General features: G+C 45.3%; 2 protein-coding genes across 2 annotated transcripts in view; one reads left to right on the top strand and one right to left on the bottom strand.

Annotated features, from left to right (window-relative positions):
- Positions 1–12,500, bottom strand: part of clcn2a (chloride channel, voltage-sensitive 2a) — a 38,299-nt gene that overhangs the window by 16,276 nt on the left and 9,523 nt on the right. The window contains exons 2-3 of the mRNA XM_084057477.1: positions 9,502–9,676; positions 665–796 (exon numbers count right to left, since the gene is read on the bottom strand). Coding sequence (XP_083913603.1) covers positions 665–796; positions 9,502–9,676 — 307 coding nt within the window. The remainder of the gene's footprint in view (positions 1–664; positions 797–9,501; positions 9,677–12,500) is intronic.
- LOC311045960 (zona pellucida sperm-binding protein 4-like) overlaps positions 10,772–12,500 on the top strand; it is a gene marked incomplete at both ends in the record, with an annotated part of 2,851 nt that continues 1,122 nt past the window's right edge. The window contains 7 exons of the mRNA XM_084058031.1: positions 10,772–11,048; positions 11,183–11,370; positions 11,447–11,544; positions 11,671–11,828; positions 11,918–12,110; positions 12,199–12,346; positions 12,495–12,500. The exon at positions 12,495–12,500 is cut by the window's right edge and continues 73 nt beyond it. Of these exons, the coding sequence (XP_083914157.1) occupies positions 10,772–11,048; positions 11,183–11,370; positions 11,447–11,544; positions 11,671–11,828; positions 11,918–12,110; positions 12,199–12,346; positions 12,495–12,500 (1,068 nt within the window). The remainder of the gene's footprint in view (positions 11,049–11,182; positions 11,371–11,446; positions 11,545–11,670; positions 11,829–11,917; positions 12,111–12,198; positions 12,347–12,494) is intronic.

Genomic DNA, 12,500 nt, shown 5'->3' with positions numbered 1-12,500 from the left:
GAACCTGTTTTCCCATCGATCAGTGTTTATCAGTGGTGAGCAGACCCCCCTTCTCCTTTGTAACGTGTCCCATTTACCCTTCATCACACACCCTTCCCCTGCCCTCTTTGTCCCCCCCTATTTGTCTCTAGCAGCAGTTGGTTTATCACAATCATGTCACCAATGCCGTAGCTCTCTCCCCGTCACTTCCTTGCCATCCCAAGCAAACCTCGCTCTCCCCGTCTCTCTCTCTCTCTCTGCCTCTCCGTAACACGAGTACCCACATGTGCCTGTATGCTTGTGTATAATACACAGCGGAAAGGCACAAATACACATCTCCATGTGCTTTGAGCAGCTGCATTTCCCAGAAAACATCCACGTGTGTGTGTGTGTGTGTGTGTGTGTGTGTGTGTGTGTGTGTGTGTGTGTGTGTGTGTGTGTGTGTGTGTGTGTGTGTGTGTGTGTGTGTAGCAATCTAATTTTTTGATTATTTCTCCGATGACCCCTCTCTCTTTCAGCTTGTCTGTTCGTTTGTACATCTCCATTTGTCTGTCTGTCTGTCTGTCTGTCTGTCTGTCTGTCTGTCTGTCTGTCCTGCTATTCTGACAGTGTCTGTCTGTCCGTCTGTCTGTTTGAGCACGTGTACGTTGTGTGTCTTTGGCCGTTGCTTGTGTCTCTGTCCTACCGTCTTGGCAGAAGGCGATGGCATAGTCCATCACCCAGCTGACCAGGGCCATGACCAGCCCCAGCAGGATGAGGAAGATCCAGTCCTCGCCCACCCGTGAGATCAGGAACTTCTGACAGCCAGATGCACACTCTGAGAGAGAGAGCGGGAGAGAGAGAGAGAGAGAGAGAGAGAGAGAGAGAGAGAGAGAGGGAGAGGGAGAGAGAGAGAGAGAGAGTAGCGGGTAGAAGGTCAGTGGAGATGAGCAAGGAGCAAATAAATAGGAGGAAAAAACATAAATGAATGTCACGCTGTCACAAACTATCACGCTGAATGAACGAGGGGATGAGTCTGTGCCATATAAACTAGAGCACAACGGGCACTGTGGAGTGGACATAGAGTGACACCGTCTATCTTCCAGTCTGGTGTGCCTGCTCAGGGGCTGAATCCTATAATTAACTGAGAGAGGTTATTATAGAGTGATGATGACTACTGCACAGAGGACACTAAAAGAGAATGAGAGAGAGACGGGAAATAGGGGACAGGGGAGACGAAGAAAATAAATTATGGGAATGGCGTGGCTCCAGTGTGGATCTCGGACTTCAAGTGTTCAGAGCTGTGCATGGCCACGTAGTTGTAGGTGTACATGGAGTAGAGAAGGGGCACACAGGACACAGCCCTGGGTGGCTCCTGTTTTGAGGGTCAGGGGGTCAGAGGTTTTACAAGGTCACCACCACCTGTCGTCTTTCTGACAGAATTTCCAGGATCCAGCTGCACAGCCTGGGGTTCAGAGGTTTCTGAGCTTGGTGTCAAGTATCGAGTGAACTACTAGGGTATTGAACGATTAACTGTCATCTACTGTATAAACAGCATTCTCACTTAGGAGTGTTTTATCTCAAGGTGGGAGAGGGCAGTGTGTACAGTAGAGTTGTGGCTATGGCAGTCTATGGATCTGTTTTAGAAAAATTGGTAGGGGCCTAGGTTGAGTGGCAACTTGCTCTTGATCAGCTCTTTGACATGCTTCTCAAAGCATTTACTATAGGGGTGAGTGCCACGGGTTGCCAGTCACTTGCTTTTCTTTTTGGCACTGGAATGATTGTAATGATTTAAGGTGATGATGATGATTTAAGGGGAAAGCAGTAAGGACTCTACTCTCTTCAGATTCAGCAATGATTGGAATGATGACGCCATCCTCTGTGCCTGTCCAGCCTTGTTTAGCTGCTTTTTCCGGGGCATTTGGGCCGTCGCGCTCTTGAAATTCGTCCTAGCCTCTCCCACTGCAGCGCTGATGACGTCACCTCTGGTGACAATGCTCTCAGTGCTACCTACAGTGGACCAGCTGGGACAACCAGCTCTCGGTGGGAGTGGGCGGAGGGGTTGTTTATTTTTGCGAGCACAGTTTCAAATCCGGTATAGAATTTATTAAACTCGCCTAGGAGAAGAGACCTTTTTTTTTAAAAGCAGACATTTTGGAATGTTCACGCACATTTACTGACTTTAAAACCTTGCATTTTAAAGTCAGTAAATGTGCGTGAACATTCCAAAATGTCTGCTTTAAAAAAAAATCTTATTCGGGCCACTGTTTCTGTCTACCTGTGTCCCTTTTATGCCCATATATGGAGATCTCTGTATCTGTCAGTTAGAGCACTGCATCAGGAGCGGGATCCCGCAGAACCCGACACAAATCTTGCGGGTGCGGGCGGTATTTAAATACCCACGATTGGGAACAGGTGAAAATCAAACCTGCGGGCCCCGCAAAATCCCGCATCCTCCCACAATAAACCAGATATAGAGCTTATATATATATACTTTAGCAATATATGAATATGTCTACATGCAGAGGAGAACGTAATTTCCCCTACTGTGCTGCAGAGTGCAGACAATGCAAGCGGAGTCTCTGTCTCTCTCTCTCCCCCTTTCCCTCGCTCTCTCGTTCGCACGCTGTGCACTGTATGCAGCTCGTAATGGTGTCACAATATAATATACCTATATAATATATGTCCTGTCGCAATATAAACACTTTCCCTCTATCTGTGAGCAACTCCTCACAAATAAATAGCCCCTCTCTCGCGCACGCCCGCTCACTATCTCATTCTGTTTTGTAATGTTTTTGGATCTCAATGGAAATATATAAGCTGCAGGACTCCCGAGGTACTATGCGCCGCAGGACTAAATGACATTAAATGTTTTTGTTGCAGGAGGGAGTGAAGGACAGAAATTAACTGCGGGCGGTCAGAAATGAAATCACTGTGGGAGCGGGCGGGAAGGTCAAAAATCTAACGGGAGCGGGCAGGAGCGGGATTAAGAAGACACTCCCGCACAGGGCTCTACTGTCAGTCCGTGTCCATTTTATGCCCATATATGGAGATCCATGATCATCAGTATAGGCCCATATATTGGAGTACCCATATATGGGCAAATTGGTTGGATCGGCGGTTCTGGCTGCGCACTAGCTGCGCACTGGCTGGAGGTTGGACGCGCCAATGGTTCAACCCCGCCCCATCACTGTGATTGGCTGAAACGCACCTAGCCCCTGTTTCACAAGGAAAAATGTCACGATATGGAAATGAAACACTAATTTCATATCGTCTTTAACTTAGAGCTAGGTCAGCTCTAAAAGAAGCATCACTGGACTAATTTCTTAAATCGTCTGTGGAAACTGCTTAAGATTGGAAATTGGAATTCACTTCAATATCCAGAGCATTCATAGATGTGTACATCCCGGAGGGCCTGATAATGTGCTACTAACACATTTGCTAGATCCACATTTCATGAAGTGTTGTGATTGAGATGTATCAAACTTTGTTTTGAATCTATCCCTCAGTGACATTCAGAATCAGAAATCAGAAGCTTTACCAAGTATAAAGACTACATGAAAAATTCACAGAGATACATTATTCACGTAAGAGCAAAGCACATCGCAGAACAAACTATAAGACTCTAGGCTGGACCAGACAGCAGATGTAAGAGTCTTAAACCACATGCACGCTAGCGTCCATATTCTGGGCGAATTTGGCAAAAATAGGTGAACAAACATTCAGTGAAAGTAAGCATACATTCTATGAAAAAAAGCACATCACAAGCTAACAGTGAGATCCCTATTTGATGTACAACAGAATATATAGGCTTTAAGTGGTTGATTCAAAATTCAGTGTGTCATGATGTCATGATGGACAGATCAGAGAGAAAGAGAGAGAGACAGACAGAGAGAAAGAGGGAGGGAAAGAGACTTATGGAGAGAAAGAGAGAGAGAGAGCAACTGTGTCTGCGATCACACAGATAGAGTGCAGTGCAGCAAGAATCACAGTTGACGGATTCAACTCACGAGCGGAGAAAAGTCTCTCAGGGGCACTAGGGCACAGCTCTGTGTGCATGACGGGGCAAGATGCCTGTCAGCCAGGCCACCTGCTGGCTGGCAAGCTGGCCACGTGCACTCGGAGCACCACACAGACACACATCTATGCATGCACACACTTTATAAAGCATAACATGCTTAGCATGCATAACTTTAAAAAATAAAGGTGTGCAGAACATCTAGCCCTATCACAAATATATCTAAAATATGATAATATAGGCCTACTGTATATGTAAAAATATAATGTAATATCCTAAAAAATATGTATATTATAAATATATGTATATATCAGTATGGGTATCTTTCTCAATCATTGATTGATTGATTGCATACTTTATTAACAAGTTTGTTAACAGTATACGTAGTGCAGTCAAAGGTTATGCTAAAAGGAACACAAAAAGCCCCCAGGCTTGTTTCCATTGTGGTCATTCACACATAAACAAGACTTGTCTGGCACCTACACAGCAGTCCCTTGCCCAATGTCTTCACGTGCGCCTTGGCTAGTGTTCACATCAGCAGCCTCAGGCCCAGTGGCATGCACACATGTCATCTCCTGAACCTGTGACCACACAAACTACCAGATGTTAGCATTTTCTCTGATAGCCCTGCACTGTATCGCCCGTGGCCAACTGGACGAGATCAAGCAAAGCGTGCCAGTGTACACATTGGGGAAAATGTGATATTTTCCAGAGCATACCGTGACAATTGCTCGACAAATGCCACAACGGCTCAGTTAGAAGCCTTGATGTGAGCTGACGGTAGTGACAAACCAAGAGCCAGGATTCAGAAAATTATGCTCTGAAATTGACAGAGAACCGTTGTTAGCTGGAACAGCTTGCGTATTGATGTGCTCATCGATACACAAACTGTTGAGTCATGCAGTAAATTAATGAATCGGGCTGCTGTCTACCACAGCTCAAGATGGCTACCATAAAACTAATCTCTGTCTCCCCTATAGACAGATGTACTGTATGGACTGGAGTACACCCCAGCTCCAGCTCTACCCAGCTCTCTGTCACGATCAGACTTTTGACTGCATGTGTGGGCTGCATCTTTCTAAAGCAGAGGCTCAGAGTTGAACTGAGCCATTCAGTCTCCGACTCACACACAGGTGGTCTTCTCTCTCTCTTTCTCCCTCTCTCTTTCTCTCTCTGCCCCCCCCCCCCCTCTGCCCCCCCCCCCCACCTCTCTCTCTTTCACACGCACACACGCACACACACACACACACACACGCACACGCGCACGCGCACACACACACACACACACACACACACACACACACACACACACACACACACACACACACACACACACACACACACACACACACACACACAAGGTATACACACACTAGACTCCCTCTTCCGCAAGGTGAGGATTCTGAGGCAGTTGGTAGGAGTAATTGCCAATACGTGTGTTACGCAATGAAAATACAGCAGAGCAGAGCCAATACCCATCAGTCTAAAAATATGCTGTATGTATTGCCTGCACACGCATGCGTTCACACGTAACCTAAAACCGATTCTTCTAAATGATTTCCATTACAGCGAGCTAAACGGTGAGTCTGCTATACTGTGGCCATCACCTACAGCGCAATCTATAAAGCATTTATCAGATCACTGGTCACAAGGGCAGTCAAAGACAACCAGAACTTGGAAAATAGCCACGTTGGCTCACTCGCACGGATATGAACACACACGCACAGATGGACGCACACACACACTTTCATCCTCCTTCTTCTCTTCCTCTCCTTTTTGGGAGATTCCATTCATTCTGTAATGTTTCTGATGACTGTCTTTTCTGGTACCATCTTGGTCAAGTCAAACCTTGTGAAAACTAGGCGTAACTATTTTAAGCATTTTAATGCAATGTATTGCATTGTGAGCTTTTAGATCGGCTATTGCTGCTATTTGTCGTACAATGAAGTATATGGTGTTTAAAATGTTAAATGATTAATGAATGAATGAATGTGTGTTCACATACAGAGTCCTCAAGGCGTGTGCGGAGCAGCTGGCAGGTCTTTACAGACAATTCCAACATTTCCCTGCTACAGTCTGTAGTCCCTCGAATACTGCCATAGTCCCTGTCCCAAAGACAGCAAAAGCTCCCTGCCCAAATGCCTATATACGTCACACTAACACCAGCAACCACACTGTAAGATTTTGAATGGATAAATTAACACCGAGGACTTTACTGTGCATGACGTAATTTGAGCAAACTAGTCCCCAGAGCCCATATCACCTCCTTACTGCCCGACACACTAGACCTACCACAGTTTGCAAAACAGGACAATGAATGACGTCATTCCCCTCACCCTCCACACCAACCGGTCTCATCCAGCCCCTAGGAACAAATGTGAGAATGCAATTCATTGACTACAGTTCACAATTCAACACCATTAAGCCCTCCAAGCTCACCACCAAGCTCAGAGACCTACAGTAGGATTCAACACCTTGTGCAACTGCATCCTGGCCTGACTGACAGACAGACCCCAGGTGGTGCAGATTTGTACCAGCACCTCCTCCACATTGACTCTTAGCAGTGGTGCTCCCAAGGTGACAGGTGTGCTCAGCCCCATCCTGTACTCCCAGCTTAAACTCCATTATAAAGATGCTGACAACGCTATTGTCTCATTAGGGCTGATTACAGACAAGATGAATTTAGAGAGGAAGTGAGAGCCCTGACATTGTGGTGCCACTGCCAGGATAACAGTTTCCATTTTAATGTCAGCTAAACAAAGCAATCGTGACCGTGGACCAACTGGTGGCTGCAGGGTCTCCCCCTTTCAGATCAAAAGGATTTCAGTGGAGTAAGTGGGCAGCATCAGGTGCCTTGGGATTTACATCAGTGGTGAGATTGAGACAACGGCTCTTCTTCCTCCAGTCCACAGGCTGATGAGTTTTGGCATGGACTCAGGGAAATTGTGAAACTTCTACAGATGCACCAAACAGAATACCATGGATGGCTGCATCACTGTCTGTCACAGAAGATACTCCACCCACCACCACATGGCTCAACAGAGGGTGGTAAAAACAGCACAGTACATTTCCAGAACTGAGGTGCCAGGCATCCAGGACAATCTTACAATAAATGCAGGGAATCCTTGTACGTACTGTATGTGTACGTACGTCTGCAATCCACGTATCTCGAGAACCGTTTGAACAACCGACAAATTCGGCACACGTAGACGACCCGAGGAAGTGCAGTGCCCGGCGTATAGGCGGTCGGATAGGTGGTTGTCCAGAACAGAACTTTCCACAGGCATTTAGCAGATGCTCGCAAATTGATTAAACCCTCTCGACCCCACGCAGGCAGAGTGCTGACATGAAAAGCAAGGACCCTCCAAACGGCTTCCAAATCTGATTTCAGATCTTTAGTGTTGAGACGACAATTGGATTAGTACTGTATTTTGACGGCAAAAGTGGAATAGCACTACACACCAACGCTTGGAGCGAGGATGACACACAAGAACTGGCCTGAAGCCTACACCAGCAGCTCGCAGGTTCACTCATCCAGACCAGAGAATCATTTTATGAACGTTGGCAGCCCAGCAATAAAAGATGAAATTTGGAAGACCCAGTCCTCCATGTGCTCTGATTCTTTGCTGTAAAGATAGTATAATTATTGGGAGAGTTTTATCCTCCCAAATAAATTAGGTAATAATAGAGTCCAGTTGAGTGAAAATTTATTTAGGGAGAAATATGGGGAGACAGTGAAAAAGATACAAATACCTAGGTAATATATTCATTTTAAGAGACTGCACCTTTGTGCAAAGTAAAAGTTTTGTTCACAAAGAGAAAATAACTGAGACTGAGTAATATTAATGATCAGATCTTCAAAAACAGAACTAACCTTGTACCTTGCTTCTTTTTCTTTTGTTTGTTTTCTTTCTCTCCATTTTGACTTGTTTGTTTTTGTTTTGTATAAAACTCTTAACCTTTCATAACCCCCCCCCCTCACATAAGTGTGCCGAGTATTCAGTATTACTGTATACTGCACTGTTCACTTTACCGCCACTACTGCAGTTACATGTGTGAGTGTGACTGTTTCTTTCATGCCGACAATTCATTTAATATTTGTATCCATGTAGAGAAAGCTCAAGGTACAAGAATGTCACTGCATTGCAATGTTGCCACTGTAAACAGATGTATTGTACTGTATGTGCCTGTGACAATAAACACCTTCAACACTCAGACGTGCAAACACACACCAGCACCACTGTCTGTCTGTATGTCTGTCTGTCTGTCTGTCTGTCTGTCTGTCCATCACTCCAGACTACATCATCAGAAGAACACTGTCCTTGCACCTCTCCCTTACTCGCAGTGAAGCGGAACGAGTGGACATAAAATGATCTGACATTCGAAATCAGTGTTCTGCTCACATACACACACGCACGCACGCACGCACGCACGCACGCACGCACGCACGCACGCACGCACGCACGCACGCACGCACGCACGCACGCACGCACGCACACACACACACACACACACACACACACACACACACACACACACACACACACACACACACACACACACACACACACACACACACACACACACACACACACACACACACACACACACACACACACACACACACACACACACACACACACACACACACACACACACACACACACACACACACACACACACACACACACACACACACACACACACACACACACACACACACACACACACACACACACACACACACACACACACACACAGGCCTGATTATCAGCCAGCAGAGGGGGCTGTCTTGACATTCAGACAGCCCTGTCTGTCAGCTAGAGGTCATTCACAGATCAGTGCGTTGAAAGGTGTTCATAATATCGTCTCCCAGTCCCTGGAGCTTGCTAGCCCACTCTGTTGTTATTTAGAAGAACATGTTTTTGCACAATGTTTTAAGCTTGCTGGAGCACTAGATTTAACTCCTTTATTGCTGCTTCAGATTGCATACACACCTGCCCCTCTTTTGTTTGCGATTGTTGAATACCTCTTGACTTAAAGCATGATTTATAATCAGTTGTGCGATGGTGTCACAAGCTGAAAATTGCCGCTCTACAAGCTCACAACGCACCGCGAAGAAGTGTAGATAAGCTACTTTCCTGTGAGACACAGTCAGCACACAAAAAGTGTGAAAGCATCCGGGTACGGGCACAAATGCGCCGACAGTTGCATCCTATTCACTTTCATTCTATGTGAGCAAAGGGGTGGTGCTTCCGGTTGTGAAGCAAAATTGCAAAGTATAAATTAGCCGTTACACTTCATGTAGAATATATGCCCAGACCGCTGGCGTAGCGTGCTGGGCACCTAGGCTCCAACATCCAACCTGACAGCGCGAGTCCCGATCCCGACGGCCTTTGCTGCATGTCACTCCCCATCTCTCTCCCCATTTCCTGTCAACCTACTATCCTAAAAATAAAAAATAAAAACATTTGAATATAGGATGCTGTGCAAGTTGGTTCAACTGGTGAGTGGCCATCACTTACTTCGGCACTTGGCACAAGGTTTCTTTTTCTTGTTCTCCAGCAGCAGATCAGCAGCACGGCTGCGAACGCTCGTGTTCCTCCGGAGTCCCCCGCCATCAGGCACTCCTCCATCCCGAAGGCGGGCTGCTTCCTCCTTGGCATATACACCCAGCTCCTGTGTGTACCGCCCATACATCTGTGCATGTATGACAGGAACAGGTACAGTAGAATGATAGAGAAAGAGAGCGAGAGATTAGTAAAGATTAACACAAATAAGAGCTAGTGTGATAAACAATAATGAAAGATTTTGATTTCAGGTTATCGATCCACAGGGGAATATTCAAGTGTTAAGAGTACAGCCAAAGGTGATACAACTGTGCACGCACAGTTTGTCACTGTACAGTCTCTGTTTACCTTCTCTATCTCTAATTAGTATATGTCAGAGACATACTGTATTGTGCACAGTGTGTAAAGCATAATAACATTTCAATAGTATGTGGTAGTGCATTGGTGAGTCATGAGATGTAAATCTATCTATCTATAGAGTATACATAGATAGAGTATACATAGATACAGTATACATATATATATATATATATATATATATATATATATATATATATATATATATATATATATATATATATATATATATATATATATATATATATATATACATACAGTACAGTACACACACACGCACACACTTTATATCTACGGTATATAAAGTACAGTATGCAATGACATATAGCCTAAATTATGATACTAATGCGATGCAAGATTACTGTCCATAGTCCATAGTGCTTGGTAGTGTCCATTGTTAAAGAGTTACGAGAGGCACAAAATTTGAGTTTCACTTAAACAATCATTCACATGAGATCACACCACTGTATAAATAGAAATCCTTTTCTGCAGAGAACACACTGCAGGTGATGCTCAAATACACCTGTCTCTTGCAGGGTAAAGGAAACAGAGAATCAGCAATTTCTGCTGCCTGCCTGCACCACACAGACCTGTGGACTTGTCATTTTCTTGTCTCCACCACCACAAAAGTGTCCAACACTCATGACATGTTATGATGTCTCCTCAGACAGATGGGCAGGCAATAAGCTCCACCTGTCAACTTCCCTTTGATTAAATGACCAGGGCTGGCCCAAGATTGTTTCCTAACGATGGGAGGCGGGGCTCTCAGGAAACACATGGCTCAATCAATCATTGATAAAGCCTACACAGGAAACAACACCACTACTGTTGCAGTTCTGGCCAGTGAGAGGCTATCGTCAACAGCATGATGGGGCTAATGAAGTGTGTGTTTGGTGTTGCAGTGGTCGCTCTCTTGGCTTGTCGTGTTAATGCCTTTAGCCCCCGAGCCCCTAAACCGCTGCAGAGGCAGAAGCCAGTGTTTCTGCAGCAGCAGCCAAAGATCCCCATACCTCAAGCTCCCTTTGACAAATGCCAGGTAGAGGAGGGTAAGAAGATCAAGTGTGGAACCCCGGATACCACTGCCGATCACTGTCTGAAAATCAACTGCTGCTTTGATGGGCATCAGTGCTATTATGGGAAAGCAGGTATTTATGCTGTAATTGGTTGCTGCAGTTTTGTCTGCCTACCAAAATGTTCTCCCATCAGCATTGTGGTAACTCTTAAAACACTGTAATGGGAAGTGTGCCTTCTACTAGCTTTTGCTGTCTTGTCTTGTCAGTGACTGTGCAGTGTACCAGGGATGGTCAGTTTGTGCTGGTGGTGGCCCGGGAAGCCACTCTTCCATACATCGATGTGGAGTCACTCAGCCTGCTGGAGACTAATGATGCCACCTGCAGACCTGCTGGCACTACTTCTACTTTTGCCATCTTTCAGTTCCCTGTCACTGCATGTGGAACTACAATGACAGTGGGTATAGGTACAGCATTTGCAGAATTGATTTTTCTTCCCTGTAATATGTAATCTTAAATGTTCACTTCTGCAGGAGGAAAAGGGGTATGTGGTATATGAAAACCACATGTCTACCTCATACCATGTTGGAACTGGACGCAGAGGATCGATCACGAGGGATAGCCATTTTGAGTGAGTTGTCAATTGTGATTGCTTAAAATGTGCAACAACGGATGAAATCTCATGCATCAGTAATGATTACAGCTTAAAGGTAGTGTACTGTCAGTGATTTATATATATTTCTTTGCCCTTCAACAGGTTGCTGTTCCAGTGCAGGTATGATGGCACTGCTGTGGAGGCTCTCATTGTTGAGGTGAACAATATTCCCCCACCTCAACCAGTGGCAGCTCCAGGGCCCCTTAGAGTGGAGCTCAGACTGGCCAATGGACAATGCTTCACAAAGGGATGTGTGGAGGGTGAGTGTTGTGATCGCCTCAATTATGCTAACTTGGCATGAATTTAAATGAGTTAACCGTGGCTCAATTCAACCCCATCTCTTTGACAGAGCAAGCAGCGTACACCTCATATTACACCACCACTGACTATCCTATCAACAAGATCCTAAAGGAGCCAGTGTATGTGGAGGTGCGCATACTGGACAGGACAGATTCCAACCTCATCCTAATGCTGGAGCACTGCTGGGCCACGTCCACTCCCAACCCTGATAGCCTGCCACAGTGGGAGCTTCTTTCTGAAGGGTATGTACAAATGTTTCTCCATCTCTCTCTCTCTCTCTCTCTCCATCTATCTGATTTTGTGCTTGGTATATCTCTGCAATGTCTCCAGGTGTCCTTACAATGATGACTATCATATGACCACATTGGTGCCTGTTGATGTCTCTTCTGGCCTTTGGAACCCGACCCACTACAAGCGTTTCATTGTCAAGATGTTTTCATTTGTGGATCAAGATACATTTATGCCTCTGCAAGCCACGGTATAATAACACTTTCGAAATGTGACTTATCAAATTGCTTTAAGACTTGGTCTCTGTAATACAATTGCATGATTGGGAGGATACCACAATAGATGGTATGTTTCCTTTACCTGTAATTCCCTTACTAATCTTAATCTTTTTTGATCAGGTGTTC

Source organism: Gymnoscopelus microlampas (assembly GCF_963454915.1).
Source record: "Gymnoscopelus microlampas genome assembly, chromosome: 5".
In the NCBI taxonomy this organism is placed as follows: domain Eukaryota; kingdom Metazoa; phylum Chordata; class Actinopteri; order Myctophiformes; family Myctophidae; genus Gymnoscopelus; species Gymnoscopelus microlampas.
The sequence above is the reverse complement of the archived record's forward strand: the minus strand, read 5'-3'. Positions and strand labels throughout refer to the sequence as shown.